The sequence below is a fragment of the Fundulus heteroclitus genome, chromosome 13 (assembly GCF_011125445.2).
Source record: "Fundulus heteroclitus isolate FHET01 chromosome 13, MU-UCD_Fhet_4.1, whole genome shotgun sequence".
NCBI classification, from domain to species: Eukaryota; Metazoa; Chordata; class Actinopteri; order Cyprinodontiformes; family Fundulidae; genus Fundulus; species Fundulus heteroclitus.
The window spans coordinates 12987610-13013999 of record NC_046373.1 but is presented as its reverse complement, the minus strand read 5'-3'; the positions used below and the strand labels follow the sequence as shown (position 1 = coordinate 13013999).

The 26390-nt window shown below is 40.4% G+C and overlaps 2 protein-coding genes across 3 annotated transcripts; both read right to left on the bottom strand.

Annotated features, from left to right (window-relative positions):
- Positions 1 to 263: 263 nt before the first annotated feature.
- susd5 (sushi domain containing 5) lies at positions 264 to 23545 on the bottom strand. Its single transcript, XM_021319481.2, is given in 6 exon segments — positions 264 to 4151; positions 4153 to 6014; positions 8384 to 8572; positions 8868 to 8974; positions 19955 to 20123; positions 23280 to 23545. Coding segments are annotated over 6 exon segments (2610 nt in total). The 5' UTR covers positions 23368 to 23545; the 3' UTR covers positions 264 to 3956.
- LOC105930431 lies at positions 14662 to 16999 on the bottom strand. Of its 2 annotated transcripts, XM_021319484.2 has the most exons (3): positions 16576 to 16999; positions 16316 to 16495; positions 14662 to 15486 (listed from the first exon to the last, which is right to left on the bottom strand). In XM_021319484.2, exons 1-3 carry the CDS (start codon positions 16841 to 16843, stop codon positions 15314 to 15316), a joined length of 621 nt encoding a protein of 206 aa, XP_021175159.2. In that variant the 5' UTR covers positions 16844 to 16999; the 3' UTR covers positions 14662 to 15313. The 2 variants fall into 2 exon arrangements, with proteins under 2 accessions (XP_021175159.2, XP_012724099.2); XM_012868645.3 differs by having other exon boundaries at positions 16316 to 16998.
- Positions 23546 to 26390: the final 2845 nt, after the last annotated feature.

The window sequence follows — 26390 nt, the reverse complement described above, 5'->3', positions numbered from 1 at the left end:
TGTAATCCTGGTTCTCCAGTGCTGACCAAGGGCGAGCAAACATGAAAGCAAGCCACACTTTTCAGATTTTTATTTAGCTCTTTTTAGATTTAGGTTTTTAAAACCATGAATGAATAAAACCATGAATAAAATCTCAATAAAATACCATGAAATTTGTAGATGTGACCTGACAAAATGTGAAAAAGCAGTAATGAGTGCTTTAATGCGCTGTAATACGTCTCTCTCACTATAGTGATACTCCCAGGGACAATTACAAAAAAAAAAACATTTTTTATATCTTTATTAAGATTACGGAAACATATACAAGCCACATTTTAACTTCACAACTATTTTAGACAAAGAGTTTGACTAATCTTTACATTATGAGATCAGCAGAAAAAAAAATTGACCAGAAAGGTTACATTTCTAATACCATGGTATGATTTCTAATCATGGTTTGCTTGTAATATTATTAGTCATGACTATAATCGTACTGTTGCCAACACAGAAGTGCTATTAACTTGTTCTTTCTTGGGTACAGCAGTCTGAACTAAGCAATTAAGTTTATTGACTCATGCAGACATTACTTTTACCTTGGGAAGGAAAACATGATTTTTGTAAATACACATGCAGAAGGCTAAGACAATCCTAGGCTCACAGGAATACGATTTACTACCTGTGCTGTCACCACTTTAAATACGCTTCAATCTCATCACGCCAGGAAAAGAAGAGGACTCCAATTATTTCCAGGCTTAGGGAATAAATCAGGTTGGCAAAGAGCTGCCAGATCCAACTAATCCCATCCTTCACTCCCATGTCTGAAATAACAGCGGTTTAAATATAATTTTGTCGGAGCTAATGAGAACAGCAAATATATTAGAAGAAACCATCACTGACAACAACGCCAAAGTGTCTTACCCACTCACTGGGTTTATAATACATCCATTTCAAATGTTACTTGCATATTAAACTAGAAAAAAACAGATATATTCCTATACAAACTCCTATAGGTATTTACATTTTAACACATGTTCTATCTTTAAAATATATTTAAAAGAGATTTGAAACGGAATACAAGGAAAGACAACTAAATACCATGTATACAGCACACAGACAAATAAAGTTGCACTCAATTAGCAACCTTAAGCAAATCCATCAACGTCATTTCCAGCCATCCTGTCCTGAACACATCTCCGACTGAACGAGATATCTTCTCCAGGGAAGCTTTCAGATGAAGTCTGTCTTTGGATCTGCAGATCCTTCTTGTACAGTACAGTACAGATAATTCACCTGCCACAGTTTTTCAGTAATGGAAGAAAAATGAATAAACACCTGAACAAAACCGTTCTTTTCCAGGGTCAGATAGATAGAACATCCACGGGGGGAACTCGGACGAAGGAGAAGTGTTTAATCAAATTGCATTTTCTCATCTGTGTTGCAGGGAAGTTGGAGTAGCTATTCCTACATTTTTAAACAACTATGTTTAAATCTACTCTTGTTTTTCCTCCACTTCACTGTTTAGACTCAAATATATGAATAAGTCCCCCTGAAAATGCATTTGCCAGCTACACCTTGACCACACACTTTTTGTACCTCTGGCAGTGAAAAAGCCCCAAAGCATGATGCTGCCACCACCATGCTTGACACTTGGTAGACCATTCTTAGGTTTGAAAACTTCCACTTGACATCTCCACACACACACGGCTTTGCATTGGGACCGTTGTTTCAAATTTTGCCCAGAAAACATTTTCCAGAAGGAAAATTGAACAGCTCTCTCTGCTGTCATCCTCCCAGTGCATGGCAAAGTAAAACTGTCTTTACTGTGGATGGCGACCATTTTTTATCACGCATAACTACACTACTGTAACTGATTTAGCATTGGGGTTTCCTCCTTGTTCTTTAAGGAAGTAATAAATTCACACAATTAATTTTCCCCCGTTTCGTCAGAAAGTTTTGAGTAGTTTGCCTCACATCCTTTAGTTAATTGGAACAAGGACGTAATTGTATATATAAATGTGCAAAGTTTTTTTGTTGTGACAATACACTTAAACAGTTTCTGGAATGTGAAGCCTTTTAGCGATATGTTTGTTTAGCTCCGCAGAAATCGAGTATCTAACATTGTAATGTATTAAAAAGAGAATCAACTTCCAGAAACTTTTTTTTTAAAACATGAAAACCACACCTGCCTTTGGCTGCTAACCAGGGAATGAAAATAAAAAAAAAACAGTTATAACTCACTAATTTATTTATAACCAACTACACTGTGCATGAGCTGCTTCTCAGCTAAGATAAAAACAGTAAAAAGTATTATGTATGCTTCAAATTAAGTATATGGTAACAGCTGAGGGTTTTTGTTATTTGAAGTGTCTCTAAAGTTAACACATTTGATTATGTTGTGTAAATTCAAGGTCTTTTTTGAGGCCTCGGGTCCAGAAGGGGAGCCTAAGCACTCACAAAGATCACTATAATGTCAGCCTCACCCTGATATTGAACTTCTGAACGGGTTTCTTTTCGTCTGTCAGATGGTTGAGATCTAGACCCAGGCGGGTTTTCATCATTAGACTCTGGTTTAGGAAAGGATAAATCTGGCTTACGTTGAATTTTTAGGAAAGGCCTTCTGAAAGCCCGGTCTTAAAACCTGTTGAAAATTCGAGGACTATGCCAATAAGCTCGATCCGTGCCAGAAAACCCACCAGTTTAGATTATCTCTACCAGTTCTGATAAGAGGACTGGTTAATGGCTACTAAAAGCTTGTTGTCAAGGTGCAAAGAGAGATGTAACCAAAATTACTACATATTTTTGAGCCTGTAGGTACAGTCTGTGGACGCAAGAAAATCTATTGCAAATTCAGACGTGTTTCCCTAATTCTTGCATTTAAAGTTTATTAAAGTTGATGAACAAAATTAATGTTTAAATAGCTGAACTTAATGTGATGCTGTACATTATGGATGCCTCTATGTTTTACCAGCCAGCTGTCACAGAGGGGGGAAAATGCACACATGCTTCTTTCTCTCTTCTCAATTTACCATAATCCAGCTCTCCAACTCCCATTGGCAAAGAATCGACGTCCTGCAACTTTTAAAGCATCCCTGTCCTCATGCACCAGATTTAAACATCTGGATCACCTCTTTCAGCGTGTTCTCAAATTCTGCAGAGCCTGGATAATGACCCAATTATTTGATTCATGTGTGTTGGACCATGAGTGGCATCTGGAAGTTACAGGATGGTGGCTTGCGAGGGCTGGAGATGTAGATTTCTGCAATACTCTAAACGATTGCTATCTTCAAATAGTTTTTTTTTATTGTGTTATAAAATCTCAAAGCAGCGCCAGGCAACCCTTTGCCCAACACCCGATTCAAATGGCTGAAGCCTGTTATGAAGTTGTGCAAATACCTGTTTAAGACCGATCATGTGAACCGGGTCTGCTGAAGATGCTACACATCTAATGCCTTCACGACAACGGATTCCAGGAATCGGAGTTAGACATTCCTGATTTAAAGAAAAATGCGCAATGGGGTTCAAAACGGTTAAAAAAAAACCAAGGTAATGCGAATAAGCTTCACTGAAATGTTCAGAACCTCTCAAAGCTGGAAGTCTCAGGCAGGCCTTGTGTAATGGTGTCACTGTCGCATACAACGGTTCAGTCTGTCGGCTTCAGGCACGGCCCGTGTGCATCCGGCGACCTGAGCAGGTTTAAACGTAACGGGCAGGCGTGACAGGAAGAGACGAGTTTCCATATGACTGACGGGCGAGGACTCCGTTGCATCATCAACTCTTAACTCTATCAGAATAGTTTAGCTAACTCAAAAAGGCGTTTTTTTATTTTATTTATTGAAGCAGAAATGCAGACAGCTGTCAAACCCAAAGTGTTCACATCTGCAGTAGTGTCTAATATGATGCAGGGAAGTACATTCCTCCTGTTCATTCTTCCATCCTTCCTAAATGTCTCTGCTCTTCATCGTCAGTGTCCTCCGTTCCTACACCTTCTGCTGCATCTCTATCTGTTGGCCCTGTCTGCTCTGGCCTTGGCCTTTCCCGTTCATCTCGTACATCGAGCTCTTCTGTTGTTTCCGTCGGTAGCACCACACCCCAACGATGACCGCCGTGGCCACGGCGCACACCGCCACAATGATGGCCGCCACCTTCGCCCCTTGACTGGTCGAGCTCGGAGGGGTGGGGAGGGCAGTCTTCGCCTGCGCAGATCGTCTTCCTCTTCTCTCCTTCCATCTCACCCATCTCACCCGGTAGATTGTCCACAGTGTGCTCCTCCATCCCTGCGGGGAAGGCGTCGCCGTCACGCACCGGGGGAGCCGGGCCGTGATCAAGGAAGGGATGATCGGTGAGGTCGTCCAGCCAGGAGTGGGTGGGAGCAGCTTGTTGCGTGTCGTAATCCAGGGTGTCGGAGTTTGAGTTGGGGTTTGAGCGGTCAGACGAAGTAGCTGGTGTCCTGAAACCAGGCCAGACCTCCTTCACCGCCTCGTGGTCTGATTTCGGCGGCACGGTGGGGGATCCATCTCCGTCTGATAAACCGTTGTGAGGAACCCGTCTGTGGACTTCCACGTCACTGGGTTTATCCGTTGTCTTCGCCACACTGGGTCTCAGCTGCCTTTTTGTGGAATCGCCATTTTCTGTATCAGACAGATCAACGGGATGTCCGTCCAGCCAGGAATTGTCTTTGGAGGTCTTACCTCCTGCTTCCCTCTGAGTGATGTTGGGCCGCCGCTCAGAGGATACAGAAACGACTACATGCGGGTGATCATCGCTGTCCTCGTGACTGTCGTGATCATCGTAGCTCTCATCTTTGTCGTCGTGTTTGTCATGAAAGTCGTCTTCACCGAGATCGTCACGCTCTTCTCCATCGTCATGGTCGTCACTTTCCGGATGCTCCTCTGAATTATCGGGATGTTCTCCGCCATGGTCCCTGTGATCGTCATGGTGATCCTCCTTACTTCGGTGATCGTCATACGGGTCAGCTCGATCGTCATATTCCTGGGTGCCATGACTTGCACGATCGCCGTCATCTTCGTGCTCGCCCATGTCATAATGGTCATCGTGATCATCACCACCATCATCATCATCTTTGTGCCGATCAGGTCTGTCCAAGTCATCAAACTGGGCTGGTGTCTTTACATGGTCTTCAAAATCCTCTTCCTGGCGACTGTCGGGATCTTCGTGGTTGCCAGTATGGTCGTCTTCATGGATATCCAGGTCATCGTGGCGGCTGTCATCATGATCATCATCATCTCTGTCATCATCAGGAGACTCAAATGTGTCCGGCTTGTGCAGCTCATCGCCGTCATCATCATGATCATGACCATCATGATGATCATCGCGCTCATCATGATGGTCATCGTGATCATCATGGTCATCATGGTCATGACGGTCATCATGATGATCGTGATGGTCGTCATGATCATCAGGCTCATCATAATGGTCATCGTGATCATCATGACGATGATCATGACGATCATCATCACGGTTATCAAGGTCATGATGATCGTCATCATCGGGGTCGGTAATTTCAAGCCTTTCTTGGCTCTCGTTTTCTTTGCTCTCCTCCGACTGTGCGCCAGAAGCTCTCTGCGTAGCCTGTGTGACCGAGTCGCTGGCGAAGGGCGGTACCTCCTCCTGGAAGGCCTCTGAAGGGAACCAGAACATGTGCTTTTGGGAGAGAAGAGATACAGGCTCTTCCGTAGCTGCTGCTGCTGCTGCTGCACCATCACCAGCCTGGACCAGCTTGTTCCCTTCCTGCATCCTCCTGGGATGGATTGTGAAGCCGTCTTCCTCTCTCCTTGCTACTTCGTCCACCGCTGGTTCAGAAGTCCTGCTGTTATTGACCGCCTTCACTCCAGTGTGCACTTCGTGGCTATCGTCCTCCACATTCATCCAAAACCTCGTCTCTTGCTGCTGCAGGGTTCTCTCCTCATCTCGCGATGCATCTCTAAACACCTCTTCTCTGCTATCATGGTCACGATCCGCCTCTTCGTGGGAATTTTCAAACTTGTCGTCATAGTCTACGTGGGTTTCAGCTGCGTCTAGAGATAAAATGAGAAAAGAAGAGGATACAATTTGAGGTTGCATCACTCTGCAGGAAATATGCCTTTTCAGTCTGTGGGATTAGGAATGTTCTCAATGCTAATCCAATATTTTAGATATGTTTTCACGAGGGTTGGAACTTTAAAGCATTAGATTGGATTTTTCATTACAGAAAACACAGAGTCAAACTAACTCAAATGCATTTAATTACGCCATTCTCAGCTTCCTCTCTTCTGTCTCACCAACAACTGATGCACATTTACCAGCCCTGTTGGTGAAAAGCTTGTTTGCCGGCCACAAAGACAACCACCGTATGTATTGAGTCCAGCACCACCTGAAGCTTGAGGTATCAACCTTAATACATGTACGCACAATTAAAAACGACGTCAGCTACAAAGCTACATCAGTACCTGATAGCGGTTCGAGACAAAATAAGTAACACTATGTCTGATGTGAATGTAAAGTTCACAAACAGGTCTAATAATTCAGTCATTAACAATTAAAAATCAATTAATTACCACGTGTCTCAATTTTTCGACGCTTCCCATCACAATTTCTTAATATAGTGCCCTTTAGAGCTCTAAGGATCCCTTAGCTGAATGCATGTTCTCTTGTCTTTCCCATTTTAAAGACAGGTTGAGACCAATAGGCCCATAGTGACATTGTATTTATACCCCATTGAAACAAAAAGTCCTGGGTTACAAATTAAATGTTTCTTCACACTCTAATCACCCTAAAAAGGTGTCAAATAAAAGTAATTGCTCTGTTTTATGTTGAATTGGATATTCAAATTAAAACAGAGCAATTGGATATCAGAATCAGACATATTTTAATAATCGCAGAGGGAAATTACTTATACATATGTTTAAAAAATTTCTGTGTGAGATTTTGCCACTGCAATAATAAATTAATTTATTTTGGATAGTGGTGTATATACAATTTATATCTAAGCCTCCATAGTGGTTAGGGTAAAACCATGAACACAGCAAGTTTCAAATGTCTACATAAAATGTTGTGAAGTGTTTGTCACTTCTTGGCAAGTCAGAAGATGAAAAATACTTAAATTTACGAATCTCTGCCTCTAGCATTAGATAAATGCTGGGTGTGCATAGAAAATGTCATAATCCATATCTAATAGACATTCTTTATAGTACTGATTCCTAAGACTTACTGATGACATGTTCCCACATCCAATTACAAATCTGACTTTATCAGCTTCAAATCATTTATGTAAATAGCTTAGTAAAATAAGTGATTGAGTTATTTATTCTATTTGGGCCTTTAAATTAATTTTGTTCAAATGAGCTAAACAACATGCCCATCTCTTGGTTAAATGAGATTAACTTTTTTTTTAAGACAAAACCTGAAATGACAGGTGCAAAATAAACAAATAGGTATACAGACTTGTAGGTTATTTCTCAATAAAATAGATTAAACAACTCCAACAGATCCTCATAGTAAAGCTAGGAGGGAAAATAGCATCTTTAGTCTGTATATATGCCTGGCAACCCTTCTATGCTCCATACCTCCTCACATCTGATGACTGCTAAGGCAAACAGGTATTAAGAGATGGATGGATATATAGATTTACTCTAAACATTTAATGAAGTAATGTTTTACACTATATGAACCAATTAAATCAACAAATATTGTATGATTTCAATTGTAAAAAAAAAAAAAAAAAACGTTTTCTCTGAGAGCATTTTTTTCATTTTATTGTATTAAAAATATACATCTCTTTGTTATGAATCAGGTGCTGCAAGAACGTCTCACAGAAGGATAATTTACACAAAATGCACCATTATAATTATAGTTAAAAATAACTGAAAGCTATGTTTGTTCACATGGATTTGGCATTATTTACTGACTACATGGAAATCACCACAAGACAGTTACTGGAGGTCATAAATAACATGGACGTATGTTTTTCTTTTTTTTCCCCCCATTTGCCAATCATAAATCATCTTGTAAAACCTCATATTTACATTGGATTCATTTAAAAACCTCAGCTGTGCACCAGAAGCATGAAAGAACCAAACAGACTAACCGTCTACTGAGAGCTGGTTGAAGGGAAAAACCTTCAGACTTTTTACTCTGTTAACATGGCCACATTATGGCATGTCCCACTGAGGTGTCAAAGAAGACAGTTTCATCACAATTCACATCGGAAAGTCTGTTTTTCAGCAGCCAAGGCACAAGCACTTTAAAAGGTATAAAAATAACACCCTCCTTGACAATTTGACAATTAATATGACATGTTTCATTAATTGGCGCTATATAAATAAAATTGAATTGAATTTTCTTTTGTTTCTGCTCTTTAATATTTTGAAACCTTTTACATTTCTAAAATGTTATTATTTTTTTTTACCTTTAACACAAATCTGCACGGTCCCATACCACTCCCCGCAGCTGTCACACAGCAGGCTGAAGGCGGTGCTGCCGCTGGGCATCACGTAACCGGGCACGCACGTGTACAGCAGCTCGTCCCCCATCTCAAAGCCCGAGTGATCCTGCAGACGGGCGTTGGGGAAGGATGGAGGGTCCCCACACGCTACCGCTACCACCAACAGATAAAGAGACACTTTACGTAAAGATCACGCCACGTCTGATGGGTAGGAATGTCGTTACAACGGTTTACATTCAGCTGAACATTAGGGTTGAATCAATGGTTTCTTTCATGGAAGTATAAAACTAACGAATGAAATAAATTAGATCTAATAGAGACAAAAACAGCATTATTGCTCATGTTGTTATATTAGGCTTTTATGGCGGAAGTTTGATCAGAAACACACAGTTTACAAGAGGAGTTTACAGTTTTGATGTATTATCATAGACGGATTAGCATTCCTGACCTTTGTCTTTCGTACAGAAGGCACTCAGGTGGGCAGAGGCCTCTGTAGCGTTTTCCGTCTTCACGTTAACCTTCAGCGAGCTCCCCTCGGTGTTACAGACCGTTGTCCTGCAGACAGACACCGAGACAGCAGGATGTAAGCCTTTCAACAGTATTTACCCCGACTGGGTGCCTTTAAACCTTCTGTCACATTACTACCAAAACATCAAGGTATTTTATTTCAATTGTATGATCGACCAACACAATCAGTAATGCATTATTTTGAAGAGGAAGGGACATTATATGTTCCTCTCATGCCCAATGCAATCAACATGTTTTTAAAAAAATAAAAAACAATAACCCGTGTATTTCCAAAAAAGTTAAAAAACCAAGCAACTGGACTTGTTTTCCGTAGTTAACGACGTTTCACTTCCTCTCCAGGAAGCTTTCTCAATTCAAAAAGTCTGGAGTAATGTGGAGTACCAAGCTTTATACTAATGCCCAACAAAGGCCTTGTAATGGCTTAGATAACATGCAAATTCAACAGAAACAGGTCCACCCCTTAGTAATGGGCGGTCGTTAAAGCCGTTATGGCAGCAGATTGAACCGAAACTGGTCCACTCCTCTGTAACGAGGCTTGGCTTAAAGGAGCGATGTTTTGATCACTCGTATGAGGATGAGAATTGAGGTGATGATTGGCTGGAATGGCGTACCGCGAGCGAGCTATTTTTAGAAACGTAACGTCACGATGACGTCACATCAATGTGGTACGCAGTAGGACAAGCTTGCATAGTCCACCGCTGTTTCGCTGTAAAAGAGACGTGCGTTACCCTTGGTTTTACTCGGTAAACGACTGCTTTTTCCAAATCTAAGACCATGGTTCTTAAACATTGTTGCTATGGAACGTGCAACAGCGACTCGAGGTACGCTGATCGGCCGTATATGAAGGATGTTTTCTTCAAGACTGCCAAGGAGAAATGTGTGCGCTGGGTACACCGGTGCGGTCGGCCTACATATGTAGCAAGCATTTTGTTGGAGGAAAGGGCACAACCGAAGAACATCCTGACCCAATTCCAGCGACATCAAGTAGTGAACAGGTAAGAGTATTTTGGTGGCCGACATGTTAATAATGAAGCGCCTGCTACCATGATAGCATATAGGCTATCATGGTAGCAGGCGCTAACATGATACCCTGCTACCAGGATAGCTTACTCAAAAACATTTCAAATGAGACAAACATTAAACATATACCGATCCCTGGACGGTGATTACAAACAAAAAAACGCCCGACCATGCCATGACCGCCACGCAGGAAAAAAAACAACAAAGCTTACCGTTTGATCAACTCGGCCCGTTTTCCGGTTTTTTTTAAGCCCTCGACACTCAAGCCATCGTTTGAGCTGAAGGTTGGTGTGTTCTTCAACAGTTCGACCAGTAATCCGTGCGCCTGGGACATCGTCTTGGGAAAGTTTAACGGCTGCAAAGTCGGTCATATCGCTGTTTCTGTTGCGCGTGTAATAGCTGGTTGCTACGGGCGTTCTCTACCTGTATGCCCTACCTAAGCGGCAAAAGGGGCGTTGCTCTTGAGTCGGTGACGTCACGTGCGCGGTACGCTATTAACCCTATAGCTGTGTTGTAAGTTTTTTAGAGTTTGAACCTAAGGCCTCCTCCTCTGTTTAAGGTTGGTTTTTCAATCTGCTGGCTTAATGGCTTCAACTACCACCCATTACTAAGGGGTGGACCTGTTTCGGTTGAATTTGCATGTTGTCTAAGCCATTACAAGGCCTTTGTTTGGCAGTAGTATAAAGCTTGGTACTCCAGACTTTTTGAATTTTGAAAGCTTCCGGGAGAGGAAGCGAAACGTCTTCAACTACGGAAAACAAGTCCAGTTGCTTTGTTTTTTCCTTTTTTTGGAATGACCATGACCTGGATGACGGAGAATCTTCACCAGCAAATAGCTCATGTATTGTCCCTGCGTGCTACGTGTATGTGCCTAACCAAAAAATGTCATTATGGTAACCTAATGATAATAAAGCTTCTTGATTCTTGAAAATAAAAATTATGTAAGAGGTCCCAATTGAGCTTTCCATAGTTTTTTTTTTTAAATTGCAGATAAGCTGTGGTCCTCTAAAACTGAAAGGTACTACGGCATATGGATGACGATATGTTGTCTGGAACCAGAGTGGTAGACCGCCTATTGCTGTGAGCAGAAAATAAAAGATCGTTTTCCTGACCTCAAAAAAACCTCTTTCTAACAAGGACATGTCAAATGAATGTGGGGCTGTTTGCTGACAACACAGTAAAAGGACTGAGTGAGCCCAACTCTGTCCTGAAAGATCTTATCAAAAACAGCTTCTCTGTTAGTAGCACTTTGTGCAGCAAGGATTACAAAGTAACTGCAGGGCTCGACTATAAGAAAAGAAATAACCGAAAGGTGAGAGACACGGGCACAACACAGTTTATACCAACAGAATCAGCAGTCAACCACAAAGAAATCCACTTAACAAAATATGTTTTACAGCGTTTCCTTTGTCTTTTTTTTTTTATTTGACTCTCTTAGTACAAAATGTCTGCTGATGTCCATGGACTGTTTTACTGAATAAACCAATAATTGCTTTTCCGCCTGACAATTAACTGCTGTAGAAACTTCTTCTTTTGTATACCAATATTCTGGTTCACTTATAAATATATATATATATATATATATATATATATATATATATATATATATATATATATATATATATATATATATATATACACACACACTTTAATTGAAAGTGAACAATGTACAGCTGAAACGTTAATGTCACCATTTGATGCACTGCAACAGATTATAGCATAAACCAATTCCCATCTGCAGTCACAACAGATTACAAAAAAACTGATATAACAAAAACAATATAATAACAAAATTAAGCATCAAAATCTGTTTTAATCACACAACACAAGTAGACACACATGCACAGACTTAACCACTGCCACACACAAACACACACAGTTATTCAATTAATGATGATATACGTATCTGAGCAGTTTAAAAAAAAAATTAAGTTAGATTTGAAAGATTTGAAAGTTGTTAAACAATTTTTTTGGGGGGGGGGGGGGGGGGGGGGGGGTTAAGTTGCTGTGAAAAACTAATTGCAGACAGACCTAGAGACTGAGTAGCCTGGGGATACATTTTACGGCTACCCTACATTAGAGCAGCCTTTTAACATGAGTGTTGATAGTGTTGGAAAAAAATGTGACTTTCAGCAGCTTCCCACTACTGCGACTGCACGGCTCACTAAAAGTATGACAAATAAATTTTTTTAATGACAAAACTGGCATCTGTAAGCACCAGACTAAAATGTGGGTCAGACCTGCATTAGAATGAAGGTCTACCTGAAAGTTGCAAAGAACCGCTATATTTACTGTGACAGATTACAGGTATATTGGGCTTGTCCCACATCACTTTTTCTTATTTCATGTCCCTCTATGTTATGAACTCACATCTGAGCTAGAGGCTTTACTATCAACCTTGGAACAAAATTTCACTCAAATTTACATTGTGAATGTGCAGTTGAACGACAATTAAAGTCTGTCTAAGTGTAAGTCATCACTACCTTTATCTTGGGTTGGTCATTTTTGTTTAGCACCAAACCTTGATTTTGCCGTTCCAAGTGTAACGTCATAACTCCGCAGCAGCTTTCGGCTGCAGCTTCTTGGCTCCATTCTCAGCTTAATCCTGCATTCTCTCTTTCTAACCGTCATAAGCAACAAGCCTGCCAATTACTGCAAACAAAAGCCTATAAAAATTACGTTATGTTCTATTTTAAGTAGTAGCTATTAATATAAACATGTATGAGTCTGTAACTAACCAGAACCTCTGTATTTGTAAAGAATGTGTCTGCAGAAGCATTGCAATCTGTGACTCGTGCTCCTCTGCTTCTCCGGCATGTGATGACAGAAAACTGGGAAAAAACATATAGGAAAGAAAGACAGACTGCTAAGAATCATGACCTATGTACTTGCAAGCATCTGTTGGAGAAAGATTTATCACACAAGGAAGGAGCTACTTCTAAATTATTACCTTTATTCTACATGTGAAACCAAAAGGTCTATGTGTGTTTGTGTCGGTATAAATCCTAGTGTTGTAGGAGCCACATATGTGACGGACAAGTAAGAAGACAATGTTAAAGCATGGGAGTTCGGCTGGGTGCTGTTTGTTTATAGCAACGTTACCCTAAAACACCTGCGTGAGTGTTTTAGCGTGGATTCACTGTAAGGTGTAACTGGCACGCATAACAGATAAAAAAATTATTCAAGTTCAGAAGACAAAGAAAACACATCCAATGCGACAGAAATTATTCACATTGGAATAATGTGAATAATTATTCCAATGTGAATAATTATTAATTTTATTTGCAATATAGTAATATAGTATGTCAGCAAATATGTCAATTGTTGGACTACAATGAATTTCCACGTCCCTTCCAACTATCTATACATTTTGCTTCACAATGATAGTATTTAACTCAGTGCTATGACCGTTAAAAAGGAAGCGAAAACTAAAAATGATGAAGAGAACATAAAATATGGGATAGAAAAGTTAGAAAGCAGTGTTGGTTTTTCATACGGTGTCATTAGTTGCAAGGCAAGGGTTGGAGCTGCATGCAGTCAGGCACTCGGGAGCAGCATGGTGGTTGACAAATAATTAAATGAAAAAAGGAAAAGACAAAACTTACTGGCTGGCACAAGGAGAATAAAGCGTGGTGCATGGACAGAGAACTGAACAGGACTGTGAGGAGAGTACCAAGCATAGTAACAAAACAGAAGTAAAAATGTCTTGAAATTAGTGTGTTTATCCTTGATTTAAGCAGGTAAATAAGATTATCTGCCAACAGAATGAGTATTTTGACCCCTAAAATAAGATAATTAGATATACTGCACTTGAAATAAGATGATGGAGATGAGTTGTTCCTATTTTAAGTGCATAAATCTTATTCCATTGGCAGATCATCTTATTTACCGGCCTAAATCGAGGATAAATGCACTCATTTCAAGAAAATTGTAGTTATTTTTAGTTCCGTTTTTGCAGTGTGCAGGAACAGAAACCTGCCAGAATACACTGAGGCAGGGGTGGAGAAAATAGGCAGTCAAACAGTAGAATTAATTAGTTTATTTAATTAGAGAATGGATTTAGCTGAGGACGAGAAGGCAGAGCAATGAGGCGGCGATGTGGAGCAGCTGAGAGCAAAGCAGAGAACGACAAACATGAAACTGAAACTTACAGCAACACCTTACACTCCTCTGTCTCAACAGCCAGAGCGAAATGGAGTTTGAAAACTATACTCTACACAGTTGCTCAGATCATCAGCGGAAAACAAGCAGAAGGGCAACCTGGAGGCTTTTGGTCGGCTCAAGGCCAGATTTGCTGCGCTCAGGAGGCTGATGGACAAACTGCCCCGGGTAATTTACTCCTGCTTTGTTTCTCCACAATAACTGAGACCAGAAAGGAGGCTGTGGAAAAACATTCTGTTTTAGGAACCATACAACCCGACGAGAGCTCACAACCCTCCACAGTGTGAGATTTTTGTCGCTGACAGCAATGAGGCAGAGGGTATGAGAGTGCATAAAGTACAAATGAAATATCTTGACCCTTAGGGATTGCCTATAGTTTTTCTAAAACTTGATGTGCATTTCCACAGTGTACTGATTTCAGATGTACTTATTTTTAATTTTGGGGTTGTCAGCTTCTTAATAACTGTTAAACATCGTTCTATGTTGCATTCCATTATAAAAGCGCTTTTCCAATACAAGAAAAACAACAAAAGCTTTTGCAAACATCATGTCTTTATTTCTTTCTGAAGAAAACAGCACAATCACAAACAATAAATAACAGGAACGCAAATGCAGTCTTGCAGTTCCCCAAGGCACATTTTTAAGCAAAAACCCACAGTAATAATGAAAAATGTTAAACAAAAAAATACTGTATCATAGATTCCAGTAGTGTGTAGCATTGAGCTATTAAAACATTGGAACTGGACAGACACAATTTAAGCTGTGCTGTCAAACTCTAAAAACAGCTCAATTCTTTATAAATACAAAAAAGGTGCATGACAGAACATGCTTACAAGAGCAACAACTGACCCTTCTGTTAAAGTTCTTTAGTCATCATTAGGCAGACATTACTGGAGTGAAGCCGCTAGCTGCTGGGGCCCCGGTAGGGTACCGCTGGGCCTGCCCTGTGCTGAACGGTGTGGGGATTCAGGGTTTCCCCTACCGTATTATAAGCCTGGCGAGGCGTTACTTCCATTACCGGAAGTCCAGAACTGCCACCAGGATTAGCCAGTTTTCTGGGGGACACCCTGGGATTGATACGCAGGGGTAGCGGGGTGTGGGCTGGAAGACATGGATGCTGACTGGTACCTGGGAAGAGACTGGTGGACTAAAGCCCTCAGCAGTGAATTGTTTTCACTCATGGCTTCATTTATGCTGGCAATACTGGTGCCTATTAAACGGATTGTGTCTGCGCTGCGTCTTGCCGAGTCCTCCATCAGCTCCAACATCCTCTTCCTCAGTTTTAACTCTTCGTGCGCCGCGTAGTCGCATTGTCGCTTTTTCTTCAGCGTGTTCCTTCTGTGGCCGTGCGGCTGCGCCTTGAACGAAACAGAGCAAAGTCAACTGCGTGGACAAAACACAGTAATAACAGCATTTAAGTACCATAAAACTGATATCGGTCAGCTGCTCAGAAGACCACACTGCAAAAACGAAACTATAAATAAGTAATATTTTCTTAAAATGGGTGTATCTGTCTTAGATTTGAGCAGGTAAATAAGATGATCTGCCAACGGAATAAGATTTTTGCACTTAAAATAGGAACAACTCATCTCCATCATCTTATTTGAAGTGCAGGATATCTATTTATCTTATTTTAGGGGTCAAAATACTCATTCCATTGGCAGATAATATTATTTACCTGCTCAAATCTAGGCCAAAAACACAAACTTTAAGAACATTTGACTTATTTTCAGATCCGTTTTTGCAGTGCAAAGGATTTTCTCACAATAATACAGTAGCTGCTGGTGAAGATTCTCATCCAGGTCAAGATCATTAAAAAAAAAAAAGTAAAAAAAATAACAAAACAACTGGACTTTTTTCCCCGACATTCTGCTTCAGAAGCGAAACATCTTCAAACTTCGGAAAAAAGTCCAGTTGTTTTGTTTGTTTTCTAAACTTTTTTTTGGAATACAGTAGGAGATGAATGTTTAGAAAATGTTGGCCCCTACAGAGCCTTTTTTTTAAAGTCCTGAATAGGATACTACTGATCAACGACAATTAATCTAATTCCACTTCATAAACTGATGATGTGGGGGAGCAGTTCTGCTACGTAAACAATATCTATTCGCTTTATTGTGAGTCAAGCAGAAGGTATGATCACTGACCCGCGCGCGTTATCACGGGTCAACGTGACGTCACGGGTCTCACCTGAAGGCTGCTTCTGCGTTGGGTCACAGCCGCTGCAGGTGGACTTTCGGCGGAGGGCTGTGGCGAATCCGGACACTCCAACCTGGTCGGCGATGAGGCGCTCGACGGGGGGCTTACCAGGTCCGAGCTCTCGATCCCGCCGGCGATGCTGCACGGCGCCGGAGACCCGCCCCAGATTTCCTCACAGAGTTCATAAAACAGAATCAACACGCGCCCTTGGCTACTCCTGCGTCCGGTTTCCACGGCCAGCCTGTACTTACTTCGTATATTCTTTATTTTTGTCATGATCTGAGCCTTTGTTAAGGCAGAAACGTCGTGAGGGAAATCCTTGTTCCCAGCTTCCACCGGGTACTGTTCCAAAAATGCCATCAATATATCGCTATATTTGGACTTGCAGGACTCCCAGTCGACACTGTCTTGTGCTTTCCTGCTCTTGTAGTCCAGTGTTGCCCGGAGGAGAAGTTCCACCTCCTCGTCGGTCCAAACAAACGTGCCTTTTTTAACTCCAGCAGTCACACTGCCCACCATTGTCACTTTCTTCTTCTTCCCACAACACTTCCACGCACATGCGCAGCGTGACTTTCTTTACTTCGGTTGCAGAGCTACCGCGTTGCTGCGCCACCACCAGGCGTGGCGGACCTATTACAACACTTAATTCGGCAACCCCGGCGGTTTCAAACTTTTCTGTCTTCCTCAGTGACCATTGTATTATTTTTGCTCTGATCTACATTCTGTATTCACTGGAAATAGTTTAATAATTTAGTTTTGATCACATAAACAGTGTGATTTAAATGCATTTCTTATCAGGGTGCCCCTGATAAAGGTGCCGCCGTTGTAATAGGTAGAAGATAAGATAAGCTTTATTGATCTCACATTGGAGAAATTCACATGTCACATCGGCTCAGTAATTAGTAATCATAGGAAGAGGAGTCAAGTAGGACGAGGTGCATCAAATATATACACAGTATGTCCTCGTTATACCATGGATCAAAAGGTATAGGTAAGAAAAAGCAAAAAAAAAAAAAAAAAAAAAAGGAAGAAAAAAAAGAAAAAATACAAAAAGAAATAAGGCAGAGGATGTCTTCTGTGCATTCACTGTGGCTTATACATGGCTTATATAATAAGCTGCACATTATATTACATGATCCTCAAAGTTTGTTAAAACATTTTTTTTAAAGTACAATACATTTTGAGGTGTATCTCAGATGCAAAAATTGTTCGTCCAAATTAAAACATGTAAAGGATCCAGCTCAGTTTATGTACACTAGCACATATCAACAACAGATGTCATATCAAGGAAATTGTGTGAGGAGGTTTTGCTACTTTTGTGTTTAGAGGCTTTTACCACCAAGTTACAATCTACTTTATATTTTAGTTTTTAGAATAAGTGCAGTTTAACCCTCAGTCTTAGTCATATGCCTACATTTTTGGATGTTCATGCCAGGAAGACAGTCGTAGCCTGTGGAAATGTTTCAAAATGAAGGGATAGGAGCTAAACCTTTTGATACACTCCCAAATGTGAATATTATCTGTTTTAAAATATTTGCACTGGAACAAAACTTACAGATGTCTGGGTGACTGTACGCCAAACCAGCATTTGGTATCATTATTGTTCTTTCTTGTAAGCATAAAAAATATTTGTGTGTCCATGGCTGTAACCTGCTGGTTAAATGTTTACTTGAGGGCATATTTATTGTTTATGAGGAGTCAGCAACATCTTGTACCAGTTTCCAGCAGTCCTAAATGCCCCTAAATTTGATTGCAGAGAGTTAGTAGGAGGGTAAAGTTAAATTTAATTTCTCCTTTAATTTATCCTTGTGATCAAAAAGGTTTTCACATGGTCGGGTCCACCATGACAAATTGGCAAGACAAAGACCCATTTAAAGGATCTTGACCGTCAATAACGGTGATTATGGCAGAACCTTATCAGATTACGGAGACCTTACCCAGTCTAAAATAGTCTGGTCCAGATCCAAACCCCAACCCAAAACTTCCATCTCCAGAAATCAAGCCTATGTAATGTCACAGTGGCTGTTTGTTTTGTTCTGCCTTGCTTCAGTGTGGATGATATCTCACTCTGCTTCTTCAGTTCACCTCCTGTAATTTGCTCTGAGCGGTTACACCTGCGACAGCTGGGACTTGCTGCAGCTGGGAGGCGCACTGGCTCTCCCAGTGGGTAATTGCCAGATTCTCGAAAGCCATCCGCGTGAGTCGACCTTCCAGCGCTCCTTGTTTGCCTTCCTGAGATTGACCCCGTTTGCTCTCTGGACTTCTGCTTGCTTGCCTTGGCCCTGTCAGATTCTCCCGTTGGTCTGATTCTGGACACTGAACTATTGCAAGTACCTTTGACCTGGCCTCTCTGCCTTTTTCCTCTGTTACCTCTGCCTGTGTGTGTGCTTTGTGGACCAAGACCTCGGACCGTTCCTGAACAACCCTCTCTGCCTTATTCCTCTGTTACCTCCGCCTGCCTCTGCTTATCTGTGTCTGACGTTGGACTGTTCCCTGGATTTCCCACGCTCGGCTTCACAGCTCACCAACGGTCCCTGCCCCCAAATTACTGCCTCTAATTATCAAATTGTACCCCACCCCGGATTCAAGAATGCTTTCAGTGGGCACTGTCCACTGTGCGTCCTGCAGCCACTAACCTGTCCTCTTTCCTTCCAGTGGTTCCTGGGTGTGTGCAAGCCAGTTTCCAGCCTTTCTACACCTGTTGCTTTAATATACCTTTAAAATTATCCCCTGTGTTTCGGCTGAATTATCGGGTCCCATACTGCATTACAGCTTAGAAAGGGATCTTGGTGGGTGTATCTGGTAGTTAAGCCTTAGCTCCTGGGGTATGACTGGGCACAGCCTGAAAAAACACCAGCAAATCCTACAATACGGGTCTACCACCTGCACGGAGGTATGTCGTCATTCAAGCAAAGTGGTGGGTCAGGGGCCTGGCATGCAGTTTCCTTGCAACATAATCTCTGAATAAAGTCATTATTAATCTGCATTGACAGAAATCAGCAGAGGAGGTTAATTCACTTGACCAAGATGCTTCAAGAGCACCTTGGTAAAGGCGCTTTGAAGTGAGGATGGATGGAAATACATTAGTTTTATCTGCACTTTTAAGGAAAGGTTTAACCAAATAAACCAAAAAAAAAAAAAAAAAAAATACCACGAGTTTGGACGTCCTCTTTAATTCCCACCTAATTCACAGTGCACTCTGTCAAACATCTATCACTGTACCTGTCTCCCTCCTAAATCAAACGTGCCTCTGTTTCGGTCTCTTGGGGGATGAAAGCAGCATCTCATGTTGCTGTGGAGATGAAAGGCGTAAATGGAGGCAGTTGTCGAGATGACACCCCGGCTCAGAATTCCCTCATCCCTCAGGAGGAGACAGAGGAGCCTTTCTCCCTCTTTTGCTCTCCGCCTTTTCTCTTCTCTACCTGAAATGTGTTACTCTTGTATCTTCCCACACTTGCTAAAACCGACGGCGCTCCCTCCGCTTCTTTTGCTCTTTCATCCACCCCTTTAACCTCCCCGTCACATGCATGGGCGCGCCACGCTGAAGTGACCTTTGACCATCTCCAGAAATACCAAATCTCCCCCGCGTGTCCCCTCAAAAGACGGGAAGATCGATGCTTGTTTTCTTACCCCACCATGCCTCCATAGAGCCACCCACGGGTGCAGTGAGAGAAGAAGCACTCCGCCACGACTCGATGAAGCTCTTCTGCTGATGCCAGGCGGGCATGTTGTGAGGCACACGCCTGCTCTGCTTCCCTGAAGCCCTGTAAACTCCTCAGGTCTAACACGAACACACGACCTGTGGAGAGATGAAGCCAAGAGTCAGGGGCGCCTGCAGAATTTTTTCAAAGGGAGGGCTGAGAGGACCACAACATTTATCATGGTTTATTAATCCCAAACTGACAGACATAAGAGAGTTCAAGAGTTTTATTACACTGTCATCATTCCACTGTCGCTTCATGCTTGCTCAGTATGAGGGATTGCTGCAAAGCCATGGACAATGCAGACGATTCTCCCTGTGGCTCTACGCTCTTTCAGGAGTGAATGCTGCTTGTCAGGACATTGATGCAATCAACTGGTTCCATTATATAGGGGAGTTTTTGACCAATCTGTATAATCTGACCCAATCTGTATAATCTGATTGATTTTGATTTTGCAAAGTGCCTTGAGATGACATGTTTCATGATTTGGCGCTATATAAATAAAATTGAATTGAACTGAATTGAATTAGTTGGTGTTCAAAATGGTTTCTACGTAGGATTAAAGAAATATTGAAAATAAATTCTGCAACCGATTGAAACTTATGTAGTAAACTGTGTTGTAAATTTATCAACAAAAGAGGGTCACAGTCAATAACCAGGAGCATAAATTAAAGGAGCCCTATTCAGGTTTGAAACAAAATAGCAAAATAGAACAATTACAACACCATCACTGAGATTTTTTTTCTATTTCTAACAAAGTTGTATGCTTAAACTTTGATTTAAGTTTTCTTAACCATAAAACAAAAGTCACATTATATTGGACAAGATGAGAAAACCAACCAGAAATGTTCAAACAGTCTCCTTAAGGTTGTATCTAATTTTCAAATATGTAGTGAAAGGGAGACAACTGTGACATATTGTGCTTTTAAGATCTAACTAAAGTACAAAATCACTTCAAAAAGACTGAAGAGAAGCTCTAATCTGATTGGTTTAGTTCTCCTCTGATAGTTACCATCATAACAGGAAGCATTTCTCTCAGATTGCCAGAGTGCCATGTAGTACACTCTGAACCTTGTTGCAAAAGAAAAGATATCATGTTGTTCACACGTGATGGGGGGATTTTCAGATTACCATTACTGTGATTAAACATAGCAGAAGGTGACAGAGGCGAGAAAATCAAATCAGACCCTACAGACAAGACGGTAGCATTATAAATAAGGGTTTTAGGCATTCAATGATTGCTATAAAAAGAATTTGATTTTTGGTTAAACATACTAAAATCTGAAGGTTATGTTCAATCATAGTTACATTGAAACAAAAATAACTTCTCTTTTAATTAACAAATCAAACTGAAACACTTTGACAGGTCGTTTGTTCAGTCAATCATTTTTATTTGTCGTGAGCAGCTGAGATCACGAAGGTTTGTTCGTACACAAAGAAGCATTTGCCTCCTGATAGATTTGTTCCGTTTTTGCTTTTATTCTGACACATAAATGTTTCAGATTATCAAAACACAAAAATGCCTATACCAGCCCAAGACAACCTGAGTAAACACAATTAAAGTTTCAAAATGAAATCTGCCCCCTTGTGGCACTTTCTCATCATGAATGCCCCGTTTTGGCTCATGCCACAGCATCTCAATCAGATTTAAGTCCAGACCTTTACACGGCCATTCCAAAACCTTCATATTGTTTGTTACTTTTAGCCAATTTAAACTGAATTTTCTGTCAACCCTGGCCTTTAGTGAGGCAGTATAATCTTGTAATTCTTTGGATTATGTTCTGTTTTTTTTTGTGACCTCCTAGATAAGTTGTTGAAGCACTCTTGGAGTTATTTTGGTAGGCAGGTCACTCCTCAGAAGGTTCACCACTGTTCCATGTGTTGTTCACAAAGGCTCTCACTGTGATTCACCGGAGTACCAAAGCCTTCAAAATGTCTCCGTAACCCTTTGCAGACTGATAGATTGTTTCTGATCTGATATTGAATCTCTTAACATTGGGGCATACTTTAAATTGTAGACATTTTTTAGCAAAGTTTATGAAGTTGGGAAGATATTATTTAAGTAGTTTCTTAAGATCTGGCAACAATCAGACCTGAAATGAACCGAAGAAATGTGGTTTATCAAAGTTCATTCACGATTTAACAACAGGAGCATTTATATTTCCTCAGAGAGCAAGGTTGGGTTGAACAGCTTTTTTGGCTTAAAAAGTGAAATTATTATTCAAAAAGCACACTGTGAGTTTACTCAGGGCATCTGTGACAGGACGCAATTTTCCCATTTTATATGGGTTGCATTATAAACTAATTAACTGCACAAAGATTAAGAAAGTTTATAAGTCTTGTGGTTCAGAAACATTTATTTAAGCTTTATCTCATTTAGCAACAGCTCTAATGCTCAAAGCAAACCTGGCGCTCAGCTGATCTCACATAAATGTAGTCGCTTAATTTAAAATATTTATATTTGAATATATTATAAAAGCTTTCTTATTATTTCAGTCATTTTTAATGCGATGACCACAAACCAAACCTAATTCATAGGATATTTTTACCACAGAAGATAAACAAGGTGACATGGACAATGCAGACTGTCCCCTGTGGCTCTACGCTCTTCAGGAGGAGTGAATGCTGCTTGTCAAGACTTGATGCAATCTGCTGGGTTTCCTTAAAAAACTTTTCAGTCAATCTGTCTGTATGATTTGATTGAATTTGACTTTGTAAAGTGCCTTGAGATGACATTTGTTGTGAATTGACGCTACTTAAACAAAATTTAATTGAAAATTGAATGGAATCGGGAAAGAGACAGTCAAAATGCTTGTTGGTTTTGATTCTACTGCCAGAAAGGAAGCAGCAAAGGTTTCTCTTGAGATCCTAATATTTACCTATAATTGAACCTGTTCTGTAAAGCACATTTTAAATTGGTTACAATTGAAATAATCTTAGGGTCCTTAGGGTAACACTAATCCAATTTCTGCTCAGACATACAGAGTTAAACCTGACCCTGTTTAATGTTTATTAATTGTTGCACAATTTTAGTTGCTTTTGTTATTATTTTTAACAGATTGTTTTTTACAGTGTACCAAACACAAGCGCAGATACCAACACCTCTGGGCAAAAACTAAGATTCTGTGCGTCACCATTACTGATTGCTTTGATACATTTGGCATTAACCTAAAACAATCTCTGAAAACCATTATAAAAAGGCTAAAAATGCCTGAAATGTCACACGCCAATAAAGGGTAAAAACAATAACTTACCTTCTGTGTGCACAACAGAGGTCACAACAAGAAAAGTCAGGCATCCAAAGAGCAAAGACTGAACTATTTGGTTTGAACAATAAAGCATTTTTTTCCAGTCCTTGGCCGTCTAAAATCTCTCTGCTTTACAAAAGGTGCCCAAAAACATCCAGAATTATTCAAAAGGTTCAAGTAGCAGTTTGTTTGCTTTTGTTGCAGCACAAGTGGAACCAGCGAGGATGCTGAAGGAAGAAAAGAAAACGGCTCAGGAATGAGGAGGCGCAGCTTATCTTCCCCAAATAGTCACAGTGGCAAGCAGATGAAGCACCTGTGTGAAAAATCACGTCCTCTCGATAGTAAATACGTCACGGCTCAAAACGTCCAGGCTGGGCAGAGGGAGGTGAGCAGGACTGTTGCTTTTCAGCGAGACAAGACAGTTGTAATTACCTTTTATTTGCTAATTTACTTTTTATATGGAGATACTACTAAAAAAAATCAGTTTATTATTTTTATTTTTTTTTAATAAGAACCACTGCTGAGTCAAACATATTGCACAGCAACAGACACAAACACAGGAGGATCTCCAGGGTTTCAATTCAGCTTAATTCACATATTTCACAATACAAAATTACATTGTAGTATTAATAATTACAACTAGATAAACTAGTATAATGGCTATAGGAACCGTTCATGTTGTCATTATTGTTATTATTATTATTATTATTATTATTATTATTAGTAGTAGTAGTAGTAGTAGTAGTAGTAGTAGTAGTAGTAGTAGTAGTAGTAGTAGTAATAGTAGTAGTAATAGTAGTTGTAGTAGTAAAGTAAAAAATTGTACTTAAAGGTAGAGCTCAATAAATTTGAATGTAAAGGAAGAGTTCAACCTTAAACACAAAGGGATACATTTCACACATTTATTCATACAAATTTAGATAATCAGGGCTTAAAGCTAATGAAAACCCAATTTTCCTTTCTTACGATCCATTTTCTCATAAAATTGGATCGTAAGAAAGATAAAAGGGTCATTGATGGATTTTTATAAATACTTATTTTTTTATTTTTCTGAAAACTGAATCACAGTAAAAAATAGTGCAGTGTGTCATGTCGGTGAGGTCATTCACATCAGTGTGAAGGACTGAACACGTTGAATGGAAATGTTTTGTGTTAAAGCAAACTCACCAAAGCACAGCCTGGCCCTGAAGGCAAACAGGGATTTATTAAGCACCTTAATTAAGCTAAGTTTTAAAACTCTGGGTATTTTCTGTCAAAGTTGGGATAATTTTGTATTTAGGGCCAGTCCTAATGAGGTAAACAGTCAATTCTTATGAATGTACCAAGATCTAAACTTAATGCCAGGTTTTGGATTAGACTGGACACTATGCATACAGGTTAATGCTATGTTTTAGTTAAATTTATTCCCTCAGTTTGTGTCCAGGGCTTTGTTTTCCGATTATTACTGGGCCATGAACCTAACAGGGCACAACTTTGTGGAAAACCTCAGTGTAGATGGGACCAACACTCCACTTTATAAGTCCATAGTGTGTTTAAGGGTTAAATCTTGGGGTTTGAATTGTGGTTGGAAACTCTGTGTTAGACATTTTTACTCAGGCAAAAAATGTTTTATGAATTCACTCGGCTTCAAGAAATACAGGTCAACATTTGAGTTAAAATTAAATATTCTCATCAAAATAATAAGCTGCGTCATCATTTAATCACGATAAGTTTTTAAAGTGTGCTTGAGCATGTCTCATTTACTTGACAAATTGTGTCAACCCATAGGTTATCTATAATTTCTTCCATTTTACACTGGAAGAAATTCCAGTAGTAAAATGTACACTGAAGTTTTGGCTCTAAAGGGAAAGTTCAAAGCATATGACTTCATATAGGACTATTTCCTCAAACGATAACACATTTCATGAAGATTCACTCTTACTCATTTCTTTCCTACCGATTTCATCTTTTCCAGCTCTGTTAGTTTTAGCGCCTCCTCTGTCCCACTGGAGTAAAACGTGTCGCAGCTTCATTTCTCAAATCTTTGCACGTCTGTTCCACTTTTCTTTCACCCAACAGTCAGAGACCACTCATATTTCTATGGATGTCCACTTCACAGGTTTGGATGAGGAGATGAGCGAGGTTGAGATCCTGGCTCATGGACCGCGGCTATTTTTGGAGGGCCGGAGGTCTGACAAAAGGAGGAGAGCCGTTTTTGAGAGAGAGACAGGAAGTCACACCTGACTCGCCCGGGGGAGTCTGGTGAAAATTGTGCTTGCTGCAGGTGTCCCCTGGGGGGGTTTGTCTGCAGACAGACGCTCATCCCGGCATCACATAGGTGTGTAATAATCTCCCAGGGCTTCCAGTAGGCTCCACTTAGCAGTCATGTGTTGTGGAGGTAAACACGCAGGCACACACAAATGCACAAGCGCATGATTACTTGTCATATGTGTGAGACCCGCGACTTCCCAGGTGAATGTATGTCCTGTCAGGATGAGGTGGGCGGCTGTCTGGCTGACTCACAGGAAGTTACTGGTCATAATGGTGGTCGCGATGGGGGGGGTGGAGGCACAATGAGATACACAGTAAGAGTTGAGGTTCACACAACCAAGAAAAGCAGGAAATGTGCTTTCAAAAAACAAGTTGTTCTTACACCTGTATTGCTCACCATAATGTAAAAATCTTGTATGTAAAAATGTCTTATTTATACAGCACCAAGAGAAAAACAACCTGATCCTTACTTTAAGATTGAGTATTGTACTATATAATAACAAATACGCCTTGGAAAACCAACAAGTTGAAAAGGTTTAGACAGAATAATTACCAAATATGATCATTTGTTGTTAATAGGTAGTATTGTAGTATAGGTTGTACAACATCTAGCATCAAGCTAGATGTTGCAGACAAGCTTCTGCGTTACATTAACACATAGTTTACTGAGTATATATAACTTCTGTATATATATCAATTTTATTAAATTTCATTCTATTTTATTGTATTCTTATTTTGTCTGCACCATCAACACCAAGTCAAATTCCTTGTATGTGCAAACCTACTTGGCGATTAAACTTGATTCTGATTCTGATCAATGCATTTGGAAAACAAGAAATGGAGAATTTCACTAAGAAAATCTCGCTC